The sequence below is a fragment of the Lontra canadensis genome, unplaced genomic scaffold (assembly GCF_010015895.1).
Source record: "Lontra canadensis isolate GAN:19392208 unplaced genomic scaffold, GSC_riverotter_1.0 scaffold4, whole genome shotgun sequence".
Lineage (NCBI taxonomy): Eukaryota > Metazoa > Chordata > Mammalia > Carnivora > Mustelidae > Lontra > Lontra canadensis.
The window spans coordinates 54,860,415-54,887,091 of NW_022630998.1; the positions used below are offsets into that span (position 1 = coordinate 54,860,415).

Below are 26,677 nucleotides of genomic sequence, written 5' to 3' on the forward strand. Positions count from 1 at the left end.
CTGACTTTCTCTTTCTAAGGCATCCCTTCTCATTGCAGACTTAGAGATCATCTTCAGAACTCTCCCAAAGGCCAACTCCATGGGTTCCAATCCTCCCGCTTAAACTCCTCCATCACAGTTTCCCAGAGAACCCACTCAGCCTCTTCAGGTCTGATCCTGAATTGTTTTCAAGTACAGCTGTATTTAATGCAAAGTTCATCTGTGAGGTCATTTCCTGACCTTCTAGCCAAATGTGTCAGGTGGTTTTCCACAGGTGAGAAGACACAACAACAACAGGAAAACAAAATTCCTTGCTCTGGCCTCTGTTTTCATACACTTCTGTGAACATAAAACCGGTAGCACTTACCACATATGGAAGATAACCCATCAGACAATACGAGAAAAATGTTCAGTGTTATTCAGTTCAGAGATGGGCAACAGCTTTGCCTCAAGCCCTGGTCCTCAGGCCTTGCTCTTTCCTCCTTCCAGAGGCAGATTATTAGCAAACGTCAGCACCAAACTGGGACCTTCCTAATATCACCCAGGGGATTGGGGAAAATTGGAAAGGGAATAGCCTTCTCGGTCTGTCGGTCTGTGTTATTAGACTCTGCGTCTCTGAACTGCTAAAGCCAATGTGGGTGCCAGGAGGCTCTTGTCCCATGTCAGGAAGCCCTAACCCCACTATAGTCGGTCATTCATTTTTTTGTGTCCCCACTAGATTGGGAGTTCCTGGACAGCAAGGGCTTACTAGTGGTGCCTACATATGCGATGGTTGCACACAGTTGATAGTTCATAAAGGAACAAAGTGAGAGTAAATGAAAACATTTAGGTGTGAAAGACTCAAGGCAAATTCTTTCCTGGAGAAAATTCTTTACTGGGGTGAGTGGGGAAGACAATGCTGGAGGGCCTGGGAGTCTAAGGGAAGTCTAGTGAAGGGTCTGAGAGGAGGGAGGCTACAGACATCCAAGCTGAACTACACTAACATCCTAATAGCGTTGCCTGATGACCTCTCTGTTGGTGGCATAGTGTAGTGACAAGAGTGTATGTTCGAGAATCAGACAATTCTAGGGTTAATCCAGATTCTCACTGTTTACTAATTACATGGACTGTGACCATACCTTTTTTTTTGGTGGGGGGGGGACTTAATTACCTTGCTGTAAAGTGTTGATAGTATCTCCCCTACAAAGGCTCTTATCACCTTTTAGGATAGAGAGCAGGACTTAGGAGACCAGCAGCAAATAAAAGACTTTGCTGTCAGAGGATATCATCCTATTTCTCCATCCATCAATCATATTCGTCTCAGTAAGTGATCAGGAATATTGCTGCTGTTCTTGTTGTTTTGGTAGTAGAATCCCCAGTACTCACTATGGTTACTAGCAAAATGTAAGCACCCAACAGATGTTTATTGGTTGAAAGAGTTACACTGACCTGAGCTTTCTAGAAGAAACCATTCCTCTTTCAGTCTTCCCTGAGTATCTGTCACTAGCATCTGCCCAGATTTTTAAGTCAAATGTCTTGATTCCTTGATTTGGAGTGCCTACTAGAGACTAGGCACTGTGCAGGGTGGTGGGATGGGGAAGGTAGGGGGGGAAGCTTGAAAGGATTTAGAGAAAAAAGCAAAAGAACTTGTCATTTGCTCAATTTTTTACCCTTCTTTAGATGTAGCTTATTAAGTGAAGCCTTTTAAGAGTGTTTTTGACAACACCCGGGCAAACATGTAGAAATACTTACAACCCACAGCCATCTGAATTGAGAAAGGCTATCAATACTGTGTATAGATTCCCTGGGACTAGCATATGCAAATGCCCTACTTTGGAAGTCTCACCATCTGTGAAAACTAGAAAAAAATACTATTTATTTTATCTTTTTTATTAAGACATTTTTTTGTTGGGGGGGGATACTATTTATTTTCAATCCTACTAGGATTCTCCACTCTGGTCCAAACTCTCTGTAGATGAGGCAAATGACTGGAAAGAAGAATTATAAAGGCACATGAAAAGTGACTCTTGGCTCAATCTTTTGGGAAACCAACTTAGAGCTGAGTGAGCTTGCTTCTATCTACTGAGTGTGGGCTGTACTTCCTATATCCAGTTCTCTCTATAAAAAACGGTTTCAGAAAAATTCAGTTAGTCTTTGGCTTAATTATAAGTCACTGGGCCCCTCATTTTAGTGTGTATGTGTGTGTGTGTGTGTGTGTGTGCGCGTGCATGCGTGCACGTATATGTATCTGTGGTGGAGGGAGAACTTTGGGCACAAAGCATGTATGTACTTGTAAAAAAGCATCTGGAATGTGTGCGTAGGAAGGGAACTTTTTGGTTCTTTACATCAGGAGAGAGTACGTGGAGGGGAAGATGTATGTGTGTGTGTGCATGTGTGTGCGTGTGTGTGTGTGTGAGAGTGAGTGAGTGTATGTCGCGCAGCTGGTGGGCTGAGGCACCTGAGCAGTCAGCCTCTTCGAGATCCAGACAGTGGTGTACGACAGAAAATGTCACAGACGGAGATTGTTTTCGTTTCAGACCAGCACACGGGTCTTTGAGAAGCCCTTGACTTTCTCCTCCTCCTTGTCTTGTTAAAAAGGGATTAGAGTCCAATTAAGTCCTTTAATCCCAAGGTAGAGATTCATGTTTTAAAACAAGATTTACAGCTTCAAAAAAACACATCAGTGCAAGTTGAAGTTTGTCCTTTCAAGTTGCCACCTGCATCGTTCCAAAGAGTGTTTTCAGCAGAATCCCCAACATGTAGTCGTTCTTAATTACCTTGCCTCCTACCTCCAGTCCTTCATCTTTCCAAGTACCCTTCAACCTAAATAGCCACATGCTGTTAAAAGTACTTCTGCTTCTGGGTTGCCATACTCTTCACTCCCTTTAGTTGGCAATTCAGTGTTTGGGCTTAATAATAATAGCAGGAAGAGCTAGTGCTCATCGGGTGTTTCGTAACGTGCCAGGCATTGTGCTAAGCACTTTGCACGTATTATCTTGTTTTCATTTTGCACTGGGCCCTGCGGATTATGTAGCCAGTCCTGAAAACACCTAGTAACCCACAGTTTCCCTTTCTCTTTTCCTTCCTTTCCACATGATGCCATAGGACAGAAAAGTCAATCTCTAACTGTGATGCCAAAATCCTTTCGGGAAAACGGGTGCCATTTTTTGAAGGGAAGTTCTTTAAGGGACAGGAACCATGTTGTGGATTTTGGCATGGGAAAGCAAAGTATCTGTGAGGATCTGGCAAGTTGTTTGAGTCCTCTTGGCCTCAGTTTTCTCATCTGTAAATTGGGGATAACAGTAATGACACCTAACTCAAGAGGCTGTTTCAAGGACAACAGGAGATCATGCGTCTGCAGCTCTGACACGTAATACACATGGCAGTAGTTACTATTAATGCGTTATGGATGCTCAGCAGGTACTAAATATCCAGTATTCCTTGTGACACGGTGTGCGTGACCCGCCTAATTCCAATATGCCCCGATCCCAATGGTGTGTTTCCTACCTGTCCCACAGAGCTGGGAGGAAGGTCTGCTTTCTCCATGTGCTGGGTAATCACAGAGGGGTTGCTGGAGCTGATGAGCACTGGGGTGCTGATCTCCACCATATGGCGCCCCGAGGGAGAATGAACCATCCTGTTGAGAGTGTTCAAGGCTGTTGTGATGGAGAACTGCCCAGGCCCCTTCCTCCTGGACCCAGGGCCCCTTCGCAGGGTGGGTGTGTTGGCTGCTTTGCCTCGGGAGGATGAGGGCACCAGGGACAGGCTCTTTGTGCGGGCTGACTGCAGGCCTTTGTTCTTCTCTAGGAGGTGTCTTGCAGTGAGGTTGGGCTGGAAACACAGAAAGTCCATGACAAGTTAGCTTCCTGATCTAGTGTGAGCAGCTAAGTCCTACCCAGGTTAGTCTGACACAAGTTCAGATGCCACAGTCATCTTTGGTCAACTTCCATCTTTTAGCGATACGTCCCAATTACTTTGCTGTATCAGTACACCCTGACGACTCCCTTGCAAAGCATGTATTGCTTTTATTCTTTACTGTGGTCTATGGGAGTTAAAAAATAAGCCATGATACTCTTGGCCGACTGGGAGCAGTCTTCCTTCTCCCATTTCTCCCAGGCACACCCCTACCCTTTTTCCTCTTTGAGCCTCCCTGAATGCCCCTGGGTGGGCTGCGGCCCCTGTGCTTTCCCACTGGGGCACTTTACACACTGCCCTGCAATCACTTCCCTTCCATTCCCGTTCCCCACGCCCTGACTGGTAGCAACCTGAGGGCAGTCCATCTCTACTCTACTCCCCAGAGGTGCACAGTGAGTGTCTGTGCAATCATGTATATGTGAAAGTTGCTCAGGTTTATACATTTGAGAAGCATCTGCACCAGAATGTAAATCTGTCTGGAACTTTGAATCTTTAAGCTAAGACCAGCTTTCACTACTTCCTTTGAACACTTCCATCTCCCCACCATTCTTTCCTATTCCACACCTCTTAGTCTGTGATATGCTGGCAAATCAGGAAAAGAGAAGAGGAAAGAAAAAGAGAAGAACGAGCCCTATTTCATAGAGTTTACTGATTTCTATGGTATAAATATCTACCAATGGTTTACAAGTAGCTAGTAAAATTCCTGAAAATAAAAAAGCCAGCTCTTGCAATCTAGTCCTACCTCTGGGACAACCACCAACTGTGCTGTATTTTGAGCTCAGTTCCTTCAGAAGGCTGAAATACGCTGACAAAGTTGCCCTCCAAAGCCACAAGTCTCATTCTAGTGTAGAGATTCAACTATAAAGGTAAAAGGGAATTTGCCCACTTAAGAACTTCTTATGACAATGGGCAAAGGACTAAAATAGCCAATATCGAAAATTTTAAAGATTTCTTTTTTTTTTTTTTTGGTCAGAGAGAGAGGGAGCGAGAGGGAGCATAGGCAGGCAGAGTGGCAGGCAGAGTGGCAGGCAGAGGCAGCGGGAGAAGCAGGCTCCCCGATGAGCAAGGAGCCCAATGTGGGACTCGATCCCAGGATGCTGGGATCATGATCTGAGCCGAAGGCAGCCACTTAGCCGACTGAGCCACCCAGGCGTCCCACCAATAATGAAAATTTTAAAGAGGAGGTAGTTCCGACCTCAAGAAGCTTGTAATATTGTGAAAGAGAAAATCATTAGGTAGGGAAGTGGCATTATTATGTCTACTTTACAGATGAGAGAGCTGTGGACCAGAAGGGGTGATCTATAAATGGCATAGCCAGTAAACAACAAAACAAGAGAATATCAGAAGTAAGAGCTTTGTGAGATGCCTGGGTGGCTCTATTGTTTAAGCGGTTGCCTTCAGCTCAGGTCATGGTCCCAGTGTCCTAGGATCGAGTCCCGCATCAGGCTCCTTGCTCCATGGGGAGCCTGCTTCTCCCTCTGATAAATAAATAAAATCTTAAAAAAAAAAAAAAAGAAAGAAAGAAAGAAGGGCTTTGAAGTGATAGAGAGTGGCAGGGGGAGGTGCCTACTGGGGGGGTGTCAAGGAAATCCCACTGAGGAGATGACATTTAACCAAGAAACAGATGACACAAAGGAACTAGCCATGTGAATATGGGGTTAAGAATATTCCAGACAGAGGGATCATATCCTAATGGAAAGATCCTAAGGAGGTAAAAAACAGTCTATTTGAGAAAAAGGAGAAAAACAAAAGTTGGAACAGAGAGAGTGAGGAGCAGGTAGTCAAAGAGACAGGCAAGGACTGGGTCCCAGAGGTCCTGGGAGGCTCAAGTTTATTCTAAGTGTAATAGGAAGCCTCTGGCAGGATTAGATAGAGGAATGACATGATCTGGTTTATGCTTTTAAAAGCTCATGCTACGGTTTGGCAGTTTCTTACCAAGTTAAACCCACACTTAGCATCTGACCCAGCCAGCCCACTCCCACGTAATTACTGAAGAGACATGAAAACTTAGGCCCACTCAGAAATTGGTATGCAAATGTTTATAGTACTTTACTCATAGTTGCTAACAACTGGAAATAAATGCATTGTCTTTGAACTGGTGCACGGACAAACAAACTCTAGCACATCCATACAGTAGATCATGGCTTGTCAATAGAGAGGGACAAGCTGCGGATCCACCTAACAACATGGATGAGTCCAGAATGCTCTGTGCTAAGTGAAAGAAGCCAGACTCAGAGGCTACATTCCATATGATTCCACTGAGAGGACATTCTGGAAAAGGGAAATTACAGGAGCAGGAATGAGATCAGCACTGTCAGCAGTTGGGAGTCAGGGAAGGGGCTGGCTACAGAGAGTCCGCATGCTGTTGTATTTTGGGGGGAGGTGTTGGGACTACTCTATTATCTTGATGGTGGCGTATGTATTTACCAAAATTTGTAGAAGTGGACACCAAAAAGAGTAAATTCTACCGTATGCAAATAAAAAGAAACACATAAAAGCTCATTCTGGATGTTATTTGGAAGTGCCAGCCCGTAAGTAGGAGACCAGCTAGGAAGTTCCGGAAATTGTCTAGGCAAGCTCTGATGGCAGTCTGGAAGAGGGGACAAGGTCTTACGTGCCCTAGAGCACCGATCCCTCCGTTGTTCATCCGGTAAGAGGACAACATATATTGTCTGAGTTGAATGAGTAAAGTTCTTTATGGCCATTCACAGGTACAATGAAATAGACTGATTTTTTTTCTTTTTCTTTTTTTATTTTTGCTTCTACCTAATTGTTCTGTCCGCGGTGAGCAACACCTTCATTGTTTTCATCAGAAACATTGACAAAGGACTCAGTGTGACTCTTGGTCTGCCCTGTGCTCTGCCAACATGATTAATAGCTCAGTTGAGGGAGGACTGCACAGCTCTTAAATTTGTACCCACTCATTTGAAACAATATCCTTGAGGTTCGTTGGGCTGAGCAAGGTTCACATAACCCAGGCAGGGCTCACTGGGGAAGTCCTGACAGGAATGGGTCTAAGCTCAGCATTTGTTTTACCACCTTTTTATCCAGGTGCTCTTCAATAAATCAAATGATACAATAACAAGAAAAATCCTGTTTGTGCAGAAAAAACAACAACAACAACAACAACAACAACAACCCAAAAACCCACGTCACTCTTAAAAGAAAGCTTTCCTTCTTTCCTATTGCTTTGCTTGGCACTAGTAATTCAAAACTTATTTAAAGGGTTCTCAGCAAGTGCTACTCTTAATGAAATGACTGGAGTCAAAATTTAAGTACTGCTTTAAAAAGCTCAATTAAGATTTCAAGTAATTTTTGAAAATCAGGTTCCCAGATTAGAGCAACCACTTGATTATCCTTTTTCCCTCCTCGCAATTAGGAGAACAAATGAAGCAATGGCTAGTTTGATGATAATCTTGAGGGTTCTTGTAATCGCTAATTTTAGAGGTGAAGTAGTGGGGAGAATGTCCAAATGAATAATCATTAAAAGTAGAAGTTTTGGAAAAAAGGGTATCAGAGATGGGTAATAAAACCAATGGTCCTTTCCCCCACCCAGAGCTATGGAGAAGCATCTTGAAATAATGCAGGGGACCGTGCAAACTCTAAAATGCAAAAATTGAACCACCTCCTATGTATCCAGCTAGGTATTAACTGTAGCTGATCTCTGTCCTTGGAGACTTAACCACTGTCTCCCCACATTAACTGTTAACTGTCCCTCTTTAGCAAATGCTACTTGACCCAGCAAATGCCTCCACCACTAACCTAAGCAGATATAAAGCAGAAAGTGAGGCACGCATTCCTGACCAGTTCTTCTGCCTGTTCCTCACTTCCGTCAACATTCAAGTCCTGTGGATCTACCTCCTAAGTGGTGTTTGAATCCATCCATTTATTTCCCATCTCCTGGTCCAACCCACTGTCATCTTGTAACTGGGCCATGCATACACTGGCCTCCTAACTGGTATTTCTGCTTTTTCTGCTCTCCTCTTCAAATTATTCTTCCCACTGTAGCCAGAAGAGCAGTCTTTAATAAACTCACGTCTGATAGAGTTCCTGGGTCCCTTAAAATCTTTCGATGGTGTCTACTGACTTCTGGATCAGGTCCAAACTTTTTATGATACGGCAGAGATCATGGTATTTTTACTAAACAGTCCTTGTGCTCCCCGGTAATTCTCAGCTACCTTGAAGACAGATGGGGCTAGGGGAACTAGCTAACTTTTTTTACATAGTACTTGTTCTGTGTTAGTCTAGCCTGTGCAGTATAAGGAACACAGCCATTAGGTATTTAGAGAAGACAGAGACAACTGAGTGGTCAATTAGTGGTGAAATTTTATGGAAGAAGCCAAGCTTCTAGTTGAGCCTTGTAACCTGAGTGAGATTTGAACAGGTGGAGAGAATTGGGTGTGTGTGCCTCAAAGGGGCCTCAGCAAAAGGAAAAGCACTGATAATGAGAATATTGTTTTACTAGAGACTGTAAGAAGACCAGCCTCTCGGGACTCATCCTCTTTCCTTCCCTTCCATTTTTCACCCCTTCGATATTAACTGAGTGGAAAGAGTTGTGGAGAACCTTGCAAGCTGGATAGTGTTCTGGGCACACCGTTTGCTTCAGAACCTGTTTTGGCTCTTAAGAATGAAAGAACTCGTCCCCCTGTATCTTCAATTTTGCCTTTGTCTGTTTTCACCCAACCTTCCTAGAGGGTGGAAAGCATGCCTCTTACTGCATTTGTAGCTCCCCACTGCTCACTTTTAATGCTTTGTGCCCGGTAAGCATCCAGTTAATGCAGTTAAACAATGGAACCTCTTTTAAATTTGTAATGACCTGCCTCAAGCTAGGGTGAGGCTCCAGGACAGGGAGGTTAGGAACTCCAGGTTATAGTATTACATTTGAGAAGTAGGTAGACGGAGTCTAGCATGTGCTCTTCCTTTGTTTTCTTTTTAAAGTAGCTTTAAAAAACCCAGAAAGAATATATCAATATGATCCTATCAGAAGATTTATAGGATACAAATCACGGATGAATAGGAAAATTATCTAGAATTTCACTATCTCATGATCACCACTGTTAATATTTTAGTACATATTCTTTCAGGCCTCTATTTATATATACACACATATTTATAAACCTAGTTTCATACAGTTCCATTTATTTATTGTGATAAAAGGCACATGACATAAATTTATCCTAATAACAGTTTTATTTTTATTTTTTCATTTTTCTAATAACCGTTTTAAAGTATATGATTCAGTAGTGTGGAATATAATTCATATTGTTGTGAAACAGATCTTCAGGACTTTCTGATCTCCTAATCCAAAACTCCATACCCATTAAACTCAGTTTACTTACCAAGAAATCATAAGCCTCTTTCCATAATACCAAATACTTAATGATATTGAATATTCTTCTTTAACATTATTTTTCATGGGTATGTATCTTTTCATCACCATAATTTTTAACAATGAAATCCTTATTGCCGGATACTTAGATGATTTCTGTCTTTTCACCATTATACACAAGGCTGTGGTGGATGCTCTGTACATATACCTTTGCATAGTTGTTTGAACATTTCTTTACAATAAATTCTCAGATGTGGAATTGCTGAATCAAAGGAGATGGAGGTTTTTAATGTTACTGATACAGGTTTATTTGAGTGTGAGCATGAGAAATCACACAATTTATACTCCTATCAGCAGAATAAAAAGTCCCCAGAAATGGGTGTTACCTTCTGGCATCTTTTCTTTGGAGACCTTAGTTAACTTCTAGAATAAGCCTCCTGTCAAAAAGGCATTTTTGTCAGGCATCCCTGTGGCGCGTGTGTATTTTGGTGAGCGTGCATCTGATGTAGACTTGAAATTCACGTACCTCTACGAACAAGATCGGGAAGATGCCTACTTGATCCCCTAATTTGCCTTCTGCCCAGTTCTCATCCACTCGGCTGATCACAGTGATGATATCGTCCTGAAAGAGACAAAGTCTCAAGGTCAGCATCTGCTCTTGGTTTTCAGATGGTGAAAGCTTTCACTGGAGACTAGCGTGGAATCCCGGATGGTGTAAAGTATAAGAAATGTAACTCTTTCATAATTTATTGATAAAATCTTCCTCTATAAAGGGCAGCATTTGAATCACCAAGACTGCAAGAGGAGTAGAAATAATTTGGAGGACCAGTGGAATCCAAAAGAAAATTTGGAAATATTTCTAATTTTCAATCACCAGCAGAATGTGGGCTTTAGTTTATATTAATCTGATGCAAAAATCAATATGGGAGCCATAGGGAGATAGTTTTTTAGCTTAGCAAAAGGAAGAATAAGTTTCATTCTAATTTTGAAGACTTTTCAGAACCTATTGAACTTTAGAAAAATTTTTTTATTTTTAAGTAATCTCTACATCCAACATAGGGCTCAGGTTCATAACCCTGAGATCAAGAGTTACATGTTTCATGGACTGAGCCAGCCAGGTGCCCCATTCAATTTTTAATGTATCAAATGTAAGGTGGCTTTTTTATTCAAAACTTTCTTATTATAAAAGATTACATATAGGGGCGCCTGGGTGGCTCAGTGGGTTAAGCCTCTGCCTTCAGCTCAGGTGATGATCTCAGGGTCCTGGAATCGAGCCCGGTGTCGGGCTTTCTACTTGGCGGAAAGCCTGCTTCCCCCTCTCCCTCGGCCTGCCTCTCTGCCTGCTTATGATCTCTGTCAAAAATAAAAAAATCTTAAAAAAAAAAAAAAAAGATTACATGTAGATTTCTAGAGACATGAAAAAATATAGTAAACAAAATAAGTAATTCTACCACAATATAGATACAGCCATTGTTAACAACACCCCCCATTCTTCTCTATGAAGATAAAACATATATACATATAAATACACTGATTCCTAAAAACTCTGCTGGAAACAAACACACATACAATAAAGTTCATTAAGTTTGGATGTAACGGTTGATACATACACATACAATACACATACAATACATACAATAAAGTTCATAAAGTTTGGATGTAAAGGTTGATGAATGTTAACACCCACTATATTCATGAAACCCCACCCGGATCAAGAGATACAGAACATTTCCAGCATCCACAAGCCTCCTTTGTGCCCTTACCCATCATCTAGCAAGCATATGACTCCTAGTATATGCGTATATATACATTCATTTGCCTAGCCTTATGTTTCATAACAAAAGAAGTCCTAGAGGACACACTGATTTTTCGCTGTATACCATATCAGGAATGCCTTTCCACTTCCATACCTGTTCGTCAGTCCAAATCTGAATATCTATTCACCAGTTGCTCTCAAGTTCTGATTCATGTCTCTCAGGAATTTAGATAAATCCAAATCTGAGTTCATTATTGCATTATACCTTTTCTTAGCTTTCTCTACCCCATCACAATTTATGACAACACATTTATAGGTTATAACATTTTTAAGGCCTGTCTACCCCAACAGACTATAAACTCCATGTGTTCAGGGCCTCTGTCTGCTCTGCTCATTTCTGTGTCCCCAGCACCCAATACAGTGGTTCCCATTTAGTAATCATTCAGTAAATATTTCTCAATGAATTGTCCATGCATGAATAAGTGAATGTGTGAGTAAACTGTACACTCTAGGGGCACCTGGGTGGCTCAGTTGGTTAGTAACTGCCTTCGGCTCAGGTCATGATCCTGGGATCCTGCGGTCCTGGGATCGAGCCCCATGTTGGGCTCCTTGCCCAGTGGGGAGCCTGCCCTTTTCCTCTACCTGCTGCTCTGCCTACTTGTGCTCTCTCTCTCTGTAAATAAATAAATAAAATTTATTTTAAAAAATTGTACAATCTACTGAGATAGAAAACACTAGGACAAGAGCAGCTTTTGGGAGGGAAGAGCTTGGGTTTAATTTGGACTTGCTGAGTTTAGGAAGACCATGAAATTTCCTAGTGTAGTCACAGCCTTCCAAAGCTTCCAGAAGATCAAATCTTCTCTTCTGTTTTCTTTGTCATAATTTCCCATTCATCTGTCTGTTCCTTCCACTAGTCTGCCAGCTCCGTGAGGGTAGGGACAATGGTACATCATTTTATCCCCAGTGGGCAGCTTGGCACATGGATGGGCTCAGTGAATGAATGGGCAGGTGGAGTAAGTTTTTACAGATTTTGCAAATTCCCAGAGAGCGGCAAAAATACAAATAATGATTCCTGCCTCTGCCTTCTTCCAGTGGTGTCTCCAGAGCTCAGTGCTTATTGCCTGGCACAAAGTAAATACTCAGTAAATATCTGTGGGATTAAACTGCCCTTCCTCTAAGTGTCACTGAAGCACAGACATTGCAGTTTGGGTCATGGAATGACCTTCCTTAAGGGACTCACTCTGAGGTGCCAAGACAATAATGATCAATATTTCAAAATATGGAGGACAGTGATGTTATCTAGCTTGAGGCAATGTGAAATAAATCTCATTTCTGATGGTGGTGGAGTAAAAATCTTTTACAAAATAGAAGACCTTTCCTGAGCTACTGTACGAGAGCCACTTCTAGTACTTGATGCACTTATTGCAAGCAGCAAAGAGTGAAAATCACCCCAACTTTGGCCTCTGCGAAGGAATTTAAATGTTTAAGGAATAATAAATATAATAAATACAGAATACAGAGAATTAAAGTAGTCCAGACTTTAGTAAAAGTGTTGTTACTTGCACACGGTGAGGAATTATCTGATTTAAAAAAAAAAAAAAAGAGGCAAGAAAATATTAGAGTAATTAATGTGCTTGGAAAATATTATCTTGTAAGAGGTTATTCATATATAAAGGTATGATTATCTTATTGTGTGTTTGGAGGGCTTTGAATACAATGTTTATAATAAAATAGAATGTTGTAAAGAGTGGAATGAGAGCCTCAGAAGTTGGCCACCAAGAATGCCTTACAGATACATAAAGAGGTAAGAGCTGTATTTTGCCCAGCACATTGTCAAAATGTATGTAAATTTTTGTCCGCTTATCTCTCTCTCCCACTAGTCTGCCTGAGGGCAGGAACTGTGACTTTTTCATACTGCATCCCCAGTGCCTGCAAAGAAGAAGTACTCAAGAATGACTATAGAATGAATGATGGGGCGCCTGGGTGGCTCAGTGGGCTAAATCCTCTACCTTCGGCCCAGGTCATGATCCCAGGGTCCTGGGATCGAGCCCCGCATCGGGCTCTCTGCTCAGGAGGGAGCCTGCTTCCTCCTCTCTCTCTCTGCCTGCCTCTCTGCCTACTTGTGATCTCTGTCTGTCAAATAAAATCTTTAAAATAAAAAAAAAGAATGACTATAGATTGAATGAGTGAGTGAATGAGTGAATACTTACTTTCGTCATTGCAAGAGGGAAGGCTTAAGGATTTCCATCAAATTCTCATTTAATTTCTCTGGCAACTTCCATTTAGTTTTGAATTACACACACACACACACACACACACACACACACACACATTACATACATGTGCACACATATCTACATATAAACATGCATGTGAAAATATGTATACTTTTTTAAAATCAACAAGTATTATACAACTCCAGGTTCTGCCACAGTCTCTCTGTAGTCTCTCGTGATCTCCATGGGTGCCCAGAATCTTACCTTGAGGAAGGTCAGGCAGTCCTGGTTCTCACTCTTGTCTTTGTCTCGTAGGTCGAAGTTGTAGAGAGCTCGGCAGAGTGGGGGTGGCTGGGGTAGCTGCTTGATGACTTCCACGGAGCTGGCTGGGAAGATCCCACTGACTCCATTGATCTCCCCCTGGTACCAGTTCTCATCCAGCTGCCTCCGGAGAAGGATGACATCTCCCTTATTAAACTTCAGATCACCAGGATTCTGCCCTCGGTAGTTACATACGGCCTTTGCTCGTGGCACCTGCAGTGGCACAGACCAATGAAATGTATCCTTAGCTACAGGCGAGGGGGACAGAAGGAATAACAGTAAAACTGACCACTGAGCACTTCCCATGTGCTTAGTGCTGGATGTGGATCATCTTCTTGAACCTTTGAGATAGACATTCTTATTACCCCTTCTTCTAAGTAGGGCAACTGAGGCACAGAGTGGGTTAGTACCTTGCCTATGGGGGGACCCAGCTGGGAAAGCAAAGATACGGGGTCTGAACTCAGGCTACAGGATTTCAAAGTCCCTGTTCTTTTTTCTTATCTTTTCTTTTTTTCTTTCTTATTAATACAGTGTTTATTTGTCTTCCCTCTGTCAAACCCTGAGTCAACCACTTTCTGCAGGCTGCCTGGGGAGGTATAGGGAAAGGAACATACATGGCAGATGAGACACTGGAGGAAAACCTAAGGGAGGTGGAGACAGCTCCTTCACATGGTGAGGAGGATGAGAAAGGCCACCAGCAGGCAAAAGATCCCTATGGCCTCCAAGAGGGCAAAGCCCAGAACAGCGCAGGAGAAGAGCTGTTGCTTCAGAGAGGGATTCCTGCCATAAGCAATGACGAGGCTCCCAAACAGTCCCAAAGTCAGCCCCGGGGCCAGCCCCCTCACCATGGCAGCCCCAGCCCCAGTGAACTTGGCTGCTGTGTTGATGTCACTTGCAATGGCTCTGGGTGGGAAGCTGTGGCTAGGAATGAGTGAGGTCAGGGGACGTGGGGCTGTCAAGCTGCTGAGGGTATTATAAGGTGTCTCCAGGGGTTTTAGCACCACTGTAGCTGGTGACCAGCTCAACGCTGAGAGGTGCCCCCTACCAAGAAGTGGGTGGAGACAAACTGTACCGGTGTACATTTTCAGGAGACGAGGGGCTGTTGGCAGAAGAGCTGCTCCCAGCGCAGAGAAGACAAGAGGGGCGGGGGCCAGAGCCCCTGTTGTTAATCACTATGCAGGGGACAGGATTTTGGACTTCCACAACTGTGTGGACTTGAGTGAGTCAGTGACTCTTTTTGGGGCCTGAATACTGATTGGGAATTCTGGCTCTACCTCTTTCCTTTCATGTGACTGCAGTCACGTCATTTAATCTGTCATAAATCATATCCATTTATAAAATGGCATAATAACAGAATATGTACTTCATTAGGGTAGTCATGAAGACTAAATATTTATAATGCATTTTCTAAAGATTTTATTTATTTGAGAGAGAAAGAGAGAAGTAGAGAACACAAGCAGGGAGGAGGGGCAGAGGGAGAGGGAGAAGCAAACTCTCTGATGAGCGGGAAGCCTGATGCTGGGCTTGATCTCAGGACCCTCGGATCATGACATGAGCTGAAGGCAGATGTTTAACCAACTGAGCCACCCAGGTGCCCTACTAAATATTTATAATGCATTTAGCATATTGCTTGATACATAGTATGGGCCCATTAAATGGCATCTCTTACAGGATGGCTATAATAAGGAAAGGTTAATGATACCAGTTCTACCTATTCCTCAGTGTTAATGGGAAGTAAATTGAGGTGAAAAGTCCCTGAAAATACAAAGTATTATAGGAGGGGCATCTGGCTGGCTCAGTTGGAGGAGCATGCAACTCTTGATCCCGGGGTTGTGAGTTCAAGCCCACACTGGGTGTAGAGGTTACTAAAATAAAAAATATATATATAAGTAAGGTAATTTTTAAAAAAAGAAAGTGCTATATGGCAGTGATGCAACATAATTTGTCTTCAGCTGCCTCCAAAAAGTGTAAACGTCATTAGTATTTGGATCATTAGGAAGCACTGAGACAAAGAATTAGTCAGAAATCAATCATTGCTTTTAAAAAAAAATCAGCTAAAGAACTGTCATTTGTTAGTTGTCTCTCTAAATAATTTTTTTGGTAAAGTGCATTTTTTTTTCCCTAATCGGAACTGGTTTCTACACACAGAAACAGCCTCACTTTGGTTTTGCTCGAAGTCAAGAGTGGCAGACTGCAAGTTCTTTTTTTTTTTTTTTTTTAAGATTTTATTTATTTATTTGACAGAGAGAGATCACAAGTAGGCAGAGAGGCAGGCGGGGGCAGGGGGCGGGTGGGAAGCAAGCTTCCTGCTGAGCAGAGAGCCCATGTGGGGCTCTATCCCAGGACCCTGAGATCATTACCTGAGCCAAAGGCAGAGGCTTTAACGTACTGAGCCACCCAGGCACCCCAGACTATAAGTTCTAGTAACTTACGTTTATTAGTCCTTCATGTCACCTGGGATTGTATTGTATTTTGTGCTTCCTTCAGCAGTGGGGGAAAGTAGCCCCCTCTCTCAGGGGCAATCTTGCTATTCATAAGGGGATGTAAGCAAGCAGTATTTCAGTTCTCCCGGAACCTTCTGAGTCTGCAATGTTCATTTGAAAAGGAATTTTAAGCATTTCAGAGGTAGAGACAAGACCTGAGCAGTCCTTGCTGATGGGATGTTAGAGCAGTGTTTTTTTTCCGCTAGACCCTGGACACAGTAAGGAGAGCCCAGGGAGATAGAAAACCACAGGAACGCAACTCATCCTTGGGAAACTAGTGGACAAGTGAGTGAAGACGTGTGCACTAGGAGGTTTAGCACAGTGCTGTGGATATTATAAATGGAATTGGTTGAATAAATTATGGAAAACCCTGTAGCCATTAATATTGATGATGTGGATCTATAATTAATAACATTGACAATTACTCATGATATATACTAAGTATAATAGAAGAGGTTAAAAACAGTTGTTTTTGTTATAAATAAAAACTAGGCTTTCATTGTAAATACATATGTATATTTTTACTTGGGATGGCTATATCAGCATTTTTTTTCAAAGATTTTATTTATTTATTCGACAGACAGAGATCACAAGTAGGCAGGGAGGCAGGCAGAGAGAGAGGAGGAAGCAAGCTCCCCGCTGAGCAGAGAGTCCGATGTGGGGCTCGATCCCAGGACCCTGGGATCACGACCTAAGCCCAAGGCAGAGGCTTTAACCCACTGAGCCACCCAGGCGCCCCTATATCAGCATTTTAAGAGTGGTTATTGCTAAGTGTTGATACTTTTGAATATTAAAAAAATGGTTTCCCTAAGTGCTTAGCCATATTTTCTAACTCTTCTACAATGAAATAATTATATTGTCTATTAAAATTGGACAGTAGGGGAGTGCTTGTTTAGCTCAGTCAGTAGACCATCCAGCTCTTGATCTCTGGGTCATGAGTTTGAGCTCCATGTTGGGTGTGCAAAACTACTTTAAAAATTTTGAAAAAAAAGTGGACAGTAGAAAGAAAATGAATGAAACTGGGGAATAAGAAGTGAAAGATATGGGAGCAATTTAGAAAGAAAATAAGCCAAGCTGAGTGGGATCATCAACAAACCATGCAACTACCTTCTTGGAGAAGTTTCTTATCTGAGAAATAACCAAGTAGAAGCAGAATGAGAGCACAGGATTTCTGAAGAATGACCTGAATCTGTTAAACTCCTAGTTTAATAGTTGTCCCCTCTTCTTCCAATTTTCCATTGTAATATAAATCACATTTTTGGGGGATACATGGCCATGTGGAACGCTTGTCACATTTGGAATTGTGCCTCCCCCAGGCAGCTAATTTTTTGGCCAGTGGGGTATAAGCAACTTTTAGGACATGTCGTTCCCGAGAGACTGATTTTCTCTTTCCTTTCCTGCATTTTGCTATGTGCAATGCAGACATTATTGCTGGAGTTTTAGCTGCCATCTTGAACAATGAGGATGAAGGTCACAGGGAAAGAGGGAAGGAAGTAGTCTGGATTGCAGAGCTGCCAGACAATTCCTGGACTACTTTGACTTCTAGACTTTTGTCTGGAACCTAAATAAATATCCATCTTGCCTAAGGCATGGTTATTTTGCATTTGTAAAAGGAAGGAAGAATGAAAAAAAATTAAGGAAAGAAAAACACTGAAGCCCTCTTAACTTTGCATAATAATGATAGTATCAATAGCTAATATTAGTGAGTGTTCCTTCCCATATGCCAGGCATTGTGCTAGGTACTCCACAATAGATCTTATTTAATCTCATGACAAACTGTGATTAGAAAACTGAAAGTAGGCGGTGGTGGGTTTAGAATTTGAGGTGGGATTTGTCTATCCTGAGGAGCTCAAGCTCTTAACCACTCAGCCAGTGTTTTTCAAATTCAAGTCTGTGGTTGACCTATATCAGAATCCTTGGAGATGTCCAAAATGCAGATTCCTGGACCTCATCTCTAAACCTCTTTGACCAGAATCTCTTGGTTGTATTTTTACCAAGCTCCCTTAGCATCCAAGTTTGATGCCCCTGGTCTGAGTTACATCTTATTCTAACTAAAATGGGAGCAATGGAATATCGCTGTAGGCTTTGTGAATGGCTAATCTACCTTTTTTCTCTCTTTTCTGGAAGACATTCCAGTGCAAGTGGCAGTGTATTTTAATGACTACTAAGCAAGTATATTAAAACTGAAATTGCATACAGTCCTGAAATCTCTGTGCAGATGCATGAACTCTGAAACCCCGAGACAGTACTAAGTGCTTGACCATCTTCGTCTTTCTTCCATCTCCCCTCAGTAGAGGTAAGTATTGTGGAATCATACTGTCAGTCCACTTTTAACACCTTCTTTCTCTTCAGTCTGCCCTGGTATTCTCAGCTCTACATTCATACTTACAGGAACCACTGGCTTCCTGTTGTAAACTGAGTTGGGCGGGGTCAGGTGCAGAGAGAGGGGGAGAGAATCTGAAGAGAGGAAGGCAATTAACATTTATTGTGGTACAGATGGGCCACAGAAATTTGTCTCACAGAAATATTTACTTCAATTTCTAGATATTATGTCATTCATATGATTTCAACATCCTCTAAAGTAGGTAGCATCACCCTGTTGTATTGAGGAAGAAACAAAAGTACTGAGATGTTCAACGTTATCATGCAAGGTTACACAGCCAATGTGTGGCATCCCCGAGATTGACTTGGCTCTTTTGACCTCGAGGCCTGGTGCTCCTCTCACGCTCATTCTCTCTCATCCAGCTGAAGTCACCAAGTATGTTTTTCCATCATAAAACTCATTTGGGGCTCTGTTTCAAAATCAAAATCTGAATAGAGTGTGAATGCAATTTGCTTGCTGCTGGATGCATTAGCATGAATTATTGAACTCCAGAGCCCTCACATAAAAGTTAAGCACCTGAAGAGACTCAGCTGGTTGATTCTATCCGGTTCTCAACTGTTCTCTCAGGGGAAAATGACTCTGAGTTTCACATCAGCTATCACCCGTGACATTGTTAGTAATAGCTTTTATCACCCACAATTGTTTTCTGTCTCTATAGGTGTATGTGCGAGGGGGTAATGGGGATAAAGTGGGTGTGGAGGTCTCAAAGCTGGGTCATTCCCAAACTCTTTTTCCTGGTGTTTTTCTGAAAGCCAGAGAATCCAATGAAAGCCTGCATGTGCCTAAAGAGCTTTCCTTTTCTATAATTCAAAAGGCTCAAGACTTCTATGTCTATTCATTTGTCACCACAGTAGGGTCTGAAAGCCACAAGGGCCATGCTTTTGATGGAGGGATAATGCATGGAACCAAGAGACATGGGAACGAGGTCATGCAGAGACATTAGCAGCAGTAGCATTCTGTAGTAATGAACGTTTGTAGTGAACTTCTGGCAAGCATTCCTTCTCTGAGGAACCACATGTTTTCTCTCCGTTTTCTGATAGGCCTGTCATTCACTCTGGTCATACCACACACACAGGGGTTTGTGGCCCGGGCTAGCCAGGGGACCCAAATGCCCCTCACATAGTGCTTTGTGTAGTCAACTGCCTCCTACAGGGCTAAGTGGAATGTTCTCTGAGGTTTGATAGATAAACGCTCTCTTGGATCATAAGCCTTGAGGAGGTAAGCCTTGGATTACTAGTGGTGGTATTTCCCAACCGATAGACACATCTTCCTGAATGAAGCTGCAGAAGGCAGAGGAAAGAGATATAGATAGATAAGAGAACTAGATAGATAAAAGCCTTGACAATAAAATTTCCATGCCGAGATCCAGATGTGCTTGAAGGATACTTCGTTAAATAAGACCATATCTGCAATGTTTTGTTTATTACTTAAACTACTTCAGAGTTATTTTCTGACACTTGAATAAGTCCTGACTAGCACATATTAAGAACCTGGAAACAACAAGACTACCTAACAACGAAATCTCCAAATAGTAGAATCCAGAAACAGCAGGAGGTATAGCTGTTAATGAGCTCTGAGCTTATTTCCAATTTGAAAATAAGGAGGCATGTGGACTGATAACAGCGTAGGAGAAAAGGAGCCCAAGTGGAATAGAACCACCGCAGTATAAAGGAAAAGGCCAAGCCGGGATGAGAACTTCATTTATTACCACGTAATGAGCTCTTCACCATGACTAGTGACACTTCCCACTGCTTTAGAAAGGATCTGGCCTGGTTCTCTCTACTCCTGGCATCAGGTGGGGCCAAAATCAACATGCTGAGCTAACTGCTTCCCTCCCTGAGCTGATCATGAGATCGCCCATCTCTAGAGAATGGAGCCAAGAAAAAAACACCCTGGCCTTTGGCTCAAGTTACTATGCACTAGGCTATGAATTCTCTTTGGAGAGTTCAGGATGTGTGTCTAAAGCTCCTCTGTACCTGTTTCTGAGACCTGAAGACTAGATGGTGTTTGATAAATGCTTAAAGAATGAATGAATTAATTGAGATATATCCAGAAATTGCCATTCCTGGAGGAGAGGGATACATTCAAGGTTAATAAATATAACTGATAATAATAACTTGAAAGGTTTATTGGCATAAGCTGGAAAATAAAAAAGAGTTTTGGCGATATTTTCCAAATTGTCCTGATTTTTAATAATTTGGTCCTACACACATTTGAAAAAATGTTCCATATTCAAGTTCAGGAAACGAGTTAAACAAAGTCACATAGATTTCTTTGCTGACTGGCTTCTCAGGAGCTTTATCTGCCGATGTGATTTTGTATTTGTATCTGGACCACTTTGCAGGATTAGCAGAACAGGCTTGGGGAATGTTGGGTAAGATAAATGGATTTTACCCTACTGGTGAGACAAAGGATCAACTAACTGTCCTAGATCCTAACTTCCTACTCGCTGCTTAGCCAACTGGGCCATGCTGCCTTTCTCCCTCACCATGATAATCCTTTTGGAACAGATTTTGGGCAATGGAGTGTACATTAGAAAGTGCTGGCTGGCCCTTGTGCACACATTTTGTCTTCTCTGGTGAGAAGGAAGAACCACCCCCCCCCCCAGTGTTCAACAGGATCATGACCATCTGCTAGTTGGGGGCTTGAGATTACCAGAGATTCACAGTATTATGCTCTTCCTCAATCCCTGAATCTGGACATTTACATTTGAGGCCAGGTTTATGAGATACTCTGTGTGAATTTCTTTTCTTCAGAGAGAATTTTACTTGTTTAAGGGAGATACAAGGGTGTAACAGAACACAGATGTTAGCATCAAGGAGGATGTTTGCATTCTGGCATTTGTAACTTTGACCAAATCACTTAGCCTTCATGATCCTTAGTTCAGGTCATCCACAAATTGGGACCAGCATCCTACCTCTCTGTGCATTACCCTCAGCAAGTCTGGGTTATTCAGATGCTTCCTGTTCCAATGAAAGGTTTGGCAGCTGACCTGGGAGACAATCTCTAAGCCCTTGGAATATCCTGCTGGTTCAGAGACTTGGTTTACTTGGGGCTTTGGGTCATAGCAGAGAGTCTAAGCTAACAATGTGATTTACGGTGGGCAGCTTGAGTCATGTAGTAGAACCTTGACCTCTCAAGGAGTTGGATGGAGACTAAAATCAACCACATGCCTACCTGACCGACCTCCAATAAAAACCCTGGATATCAGGTCTTGGGTGAGTGTCCTCGGTTGGCAGTACTTCATGAGTGCTGTCATGCATTGTTGCTGAGTCAAATAAATGTCTGTATAACCCCTCTGGGAGAGAACGACTGAGAGCTTGTGACTGGTCTTTTCTGGACTTTGCCCTATGTGTTTTTTTCTGATTCTGACTTTAATTTGTGTCCTTTCACTGTAAAAAGTTGTAACTGTGAGTGTAACAGCTTTGCTGAGTTCTGTGAGCCTTTCCACTGAATCACTGAATCTGAGGGGGGTCTTGGGGACCTATGAACACACTTCCTCATTGGTTTGCTGGGAGGACTGATGAGATACATCACAGAGTACTTGTAGAATGGTGGCAAATAATACGTGTTCAATAAATAAGGATGCTTCGAGATTTTGTCCAAAGGAGTCAAGAGGAGATGAATTCACTGTTCCATCTTTTGGCCTCACTTTTCCAGCCCTACTTGTCATTCATTCATTCTTTCAATAAATACACCTTGGAGGGCAAGCTATGCCAGGCATTGCCTAGTTGTGGAAACTAAGATTAAACTTATAACTAAATATAAATTAAAATTTGCAATAAGTGTTACGAAGGAAAAGAATAGGATGATGAAGCCTGGGAAGGAAACCAATGTAAGGAAGGTTCTTACTATTGGCCCTATGTCTACATCTAAAACTTTATTCTGCTTGGCAACTTTTGTCATGTATGTCTCTCTCTATGTATCACCTTCCCTCAGTCTTTTGTCTCAGACTTCTCTTCTTCCAGTCCTAGATAGAGAGGTGAGACACCACAGCTTTGCATTATACTTATCAATCTCCTGCCACTTTTAATCGGTGGGCACGGCATTCCTGCCTTCCTCTCTTAATCAAATATCAGTCAAGTACCCAGGATATGGCATGCTTCTTTGCCTTGGTTCCTCCTGCCTCCTTCCTTGGTTATCAAGGCTCTCATAGCAGGGAAAAAGTGAAAGAAGCAGGATTTATATGGGGGGTGGGGAGCAGAGAAAGAACCATTCACTGTCCTCAGCCCCTTTTTAGGGTCACCCTTAGCATGCTTTTGGTTTTTCTTGCAAACATTTCTCTGATGTTGCTTTGGGGTGATCTCATTCCCCTATTAGAGGAGGTAATTCCAGACATGTTCATAGCCATATCCCTGGCTGCTAACATAAGCTAGTTCTTAATGAATAGCCTGGGATTTCTTTTGAAATGGGCTGGGTGCCAGGTCCCAGAGCTGTTCAATGGGATAGCACTGAATTCCCCAGGGAACCAAAGTGTTTCCATTGTCATCTCTTCTGCTGGGAGGGCAAAGGCACCTGTGAGGGAGGGCTGGAGGAACACAGGAGCCTGAGGGATAAGGGGAGGAACTTGCTCACTCGTCTCAGGAGGTGACTCTGCTCCCTTCCATTATCCTCATTTCCAGAGTGAGCCTTTCCAGTAGGTGTGGCACCTGGTGAATGAATCTCTTTCCACATGGTTTGAGAGCCTGAGCCAAATCCCACATGCAGTGGGAGGAAAGATGAGTCAAATGACTCTCCCACCACCACCTTCCCTGGCTAGGGGAAAAAAGAAAAAAAGCTTGGTTACATGTACACTGAGTTTCTCCCTCAAAATTCTCTCTTTCACACCCATGTGAAGATTTCTGCTGCTGAAGGAGGAATGTCTAGGGGCAGTATGATCCAGGCAAACAGCAGACATTTCTGATAACCAGGCCATGCCATTGGGGGATAGAGGGAGCCCCTAGAGGAGGTATATGACTTACACATCTGTGTCCAAGAGTGATGCCCTGAGACTCTCTGAGCCTCGCTTTCTTCAGTGTCAAAGCAAAGGTGGTAATTCTTACCATTCCTTCCTACTCTAAACACAACAGAGGCTGAGGTGAAGGTCCAAGAATACCTACAGAAAGAAAGATAATGGAAGAGACAAAACCAAATGAATGAAATGTTTGTAACGGTTTGCTATCTGGGTCCTGGATAACAGGGGATTGATGATACTACTGTTCTCTTGGTGTATGTGGTCCTCCTTAGAATGGCCGGTGGAGTACAGGTGCCTCTAGCAGGCCGTTGTGGTGAAGCATGAAGCAACTGTGAGTGATCCCAGAACCTTGGGAAAATGCCTTTGAAGAGGACCACGAAGGTGGCTGAGCTCGTCTTCTCCTGTTAAAAGTTACATCTTGATTTCAAATAGTTTGCTTCTTAACTCCTCTCAATCCTTTAAAACTTGCATGTTGTGTATGTGCATATTTATACCTATTTGCACTTTAATTTGTTGATACCACAGGAAAAAGCCTGCATGACCCTCGCTGGAAACAGCAAGTTCTGGGAAGTTAAAATTCTTTTCTTTCAGTTCCACAGTCCTTGAAGCCAAGATGTCCATCATAAGGACCTTCTGCGAATCTACAGTTTGTCTGCCTCTGTCAAATGAAAATTTAGAGCATTCCTCTCATTTATACCAAATGGGACAGACATGACCTTGGAGAAGAAGTACCTGCCTGCCTATAGAGCTGGTCCCCATGTTAGGAGTGAGTGATGCTAAAGACCCACGCGCCATTTGTCCCACTGGGCACGGGGTGACTTAAGTACAAAGACTGAATCTAGGAAAACCTTCTAGAAGTCCCCGAGAAATGGAAAATGTCTGATGATTAAGCTATAGAAGTATTCCAGAGACTATTTGCAATCATTTTTTACTCTAAGATAGAGTCAGTCATCCTCCTAGAAATACAAGATACTGGGGCACCTGGGTGGCTCAGTGGGTTGAGTGTCTGACTCCTGGTTTCAGCTCAGGTCATGATCTCAGAGTTGTGAGACTGAGTCCTGTTTTGGGCTCTGCACTGGGCATGGAACCTGCTTGAGATTCTCTCTCCCTGCCCCCCCAAAAGGAATACAAGATACTGCAAATTATGTGAGCAGTTTTTTTTTTTTTTCCTCCATGAGTCATTCCCAGATAAGTGCCAGTATGTTTGCCACTGCCTCTCTGTCTTCAGAAAGTCTTTACTATCTCCCAGCCCCCAAGGCTGAGTTGGGTCTCCGCTCCAGACTTGAACTCAGTAGCAGTAGGGCCTATGGCTTATTCATCTTTATACCCCTAACAGTTGGCAAAGTGGTGCCATTCCACGCATTCATTCAACAAAAATGTACTGACATTCCTATAATAAGAGGGGCACAATCTCTGTCTTTATGGGACTTACATTCTAGCAGCACCTAGGAAGCTCAATAAGTATTTGTTGAATATATGAATGGATGAATGAATGAATGAATCAATGAATATTATACCATACCGTGCCATTTGAACTGAACTCCGACTTGGATATTTTGCCTTCTCTGGTCCTGGCATAAATTTCTAACATGCCCAGCTGGTTATTTATCCAGGATCAGGAGCATGCAAGCATGTTAAACACAGATATCCGCAGATAAAGTATCATATTTTCCTGGGTCACCCTTTATAAAACCCCATTATTTCAAATGTGCTTTAAGCTATCTCCAATATCCCAGTTTTTCCAACGGACACCTGCCTTAGAGACTCCTACTGTTGAAGACTCTGTTTTTCCCACATGTCCTCTTCACCAAGTGTATAATCTCCACTGCAGGCAGCCATGATGAGTGACAAAAAATGCCAGCTGGCAGGTCTAGGAAAGGGAGCATAAGGGAGCAAGGAGATATCTTTTTCGGCCTATTCAGAACATTGAAATCCAATTTACTGCTGGCCACATGAGCCAAAGAAAGCAGCTCTTAGCAGCTGTTGATCTGAGAGGCTCCAATCTCATTTCTGAGCCCTGGCTGTCACTGACACTCCTTGGGCACCTCTGGGAGTAGGCTGGCATGGAGGAGAGGCTCTCCTGTTCTCTTCCCTAAGGGCTGGCTTTGGGTAGGCCTGTTTCACGTGTTAGAAAAAGTGGTTAAGAGTCACTCTTCGAAAATCTTTGTTGTTGTGGCTGGACATTCCTTGATAATTGCTGCCCAATTATTACTCATTTCATGACTTTCACCCTCACTTAGTGGTGTGCTGATAAATCAGCTTTCAAAAACAAACAAACAAACAAATGGCTCTGATTTGCAGTGTTTGCCAGTTTTTGTGGTGTAAATACTCCTACCTTGGCTACCGAACTGACATCACTGACTTGGAAGCTGGGAAGACATAAGACATGTGCACTATGGTCTTTTGTGAACCAGCAAGTAGCTTGTTCCAACACCACTACCCAGCTCCCTAATTCACACCTATTCCAGAGCTAAAATTGGTCCAGACTAGAACCACTGTCTTTCTACAACTGGGATTTTAGAATATAGTTTGGAAAATACTTTTGCAATCTGCTACACCATTGGGCTCTACTCACAGCCTTGCATAGTCAGTACTATGCCTGTTTGGTGGAGAAGAAACCGAGGCATAGGAAGAAAAAACTTGTCCCAGCTTATACCACGGGATTTACTTAGTTCTTATCTCTGTACTTTTCTTTAAGTCTTATTTTGATTACATTTAGTTAACATACAGTGTTATATGAGTTTTTGGTGTACAATATAGTGATTGAACACTTTCATAATCACCTGGTGCTATCGCGACAAGCGTACTCCTTAATCCCCATCACCTGTTTCCCCTATTCTCCCCTCCCACCCCCACCCCCCACCCCCCGCCATTAACCCATCAGTTTGTTCTCTATACTTAAGAGTCCATTTCTCTCTTTGGCTCTCTTGCTCTTATGTTTTCGCTCTGCTTGATTGTTATGTTTCTTTAATTCTATGTATAAGTGAAATCATATGGTATTTGTCTTTCTCTGACTTATGCCACTTAGCATTATACTCTAACTCCATCCGTGACATTGCAAATGGCAAGATTTCATTCCTTTTTATGACTGAATAATATTCCATCGTGTGTATATATATATATATATATATATGGCACACCTTTTTTTTTCCATTCGTCAACCAATGGGCTCTCTACTCTTGACTCTGGCCATTCTCTTCTCATACTTCCTGCTGCAGTCAAACCATTCATCTTTGTGTACTGTCAGTGCCCCATGCATGCCCGCCTACTAAGTTCTTCCCAGAATATTCTTTCTGCACTCCACTCTTTCTTTCTGTCCAACTGCTACTTGTCTTCTAGGTCTCAGCTTAAACATATGTCCC

General features: G+C 42.6%; 2 protein-coding genes across 7 annotated transcripts in view; both read right to left on the reverse strand.

The window, feature by feature from the left end:
- The window catches only part of SH3RF2 (SH3 domain containing ring finger 2), a 125,474-nt gene that overhangs the window by 59,281 nt on the left and 39,516 nt on the right, over window positions 1-26,677 (reverse strand). For all 6 annotated transcript variants that reach the window (XM_032850909.1, XM_032850905.1, XM_032850898.1 and 3 more), the window contains exons 3-5: window positions 13,439-13,708; window positions 9,729-9,824; window positions 3,466-3,789 (exon numbers count right to left, since the gene is read on the reverse strand). In XM_032850909.1, coding sequence (XP_032706800.1) covers window positions 3,466-3,789; window positions 9,729-9,824; window positions 13,439-13,708 — 690 coding nt within the window. The remainder of the gene's footprint in view (window positions 1-3,465; window positions 3,790-9,728; window positions 9,825-13,438; window positions 13,709-26,677) is intronic.
- Window positions 14,011-14,577, reverse strand: LOC116863648 (ATP synthase F(0) complex subunit C2, mitochondrial-like). Its single transcript, XM_032851038.1, has one exon. It carries the CDS (start codon window positions 14,575-14,577, stop codon window positions 14,161-14,163), a length of 417 nt encoding a protein of 138 aa, XP_032706929.1. The 3' UTR covers window positions 14,011-14,160.

Excerpts from the sequence above, each read along its gene's own strand:
- LOC116863648 (XM_032851038.1), bottom strand. The coding sequence starts at position 14,577 with ATGTACACCGGTACAGTTTGTCTCCACCCACTTCTTGGTAGGGGGCAC.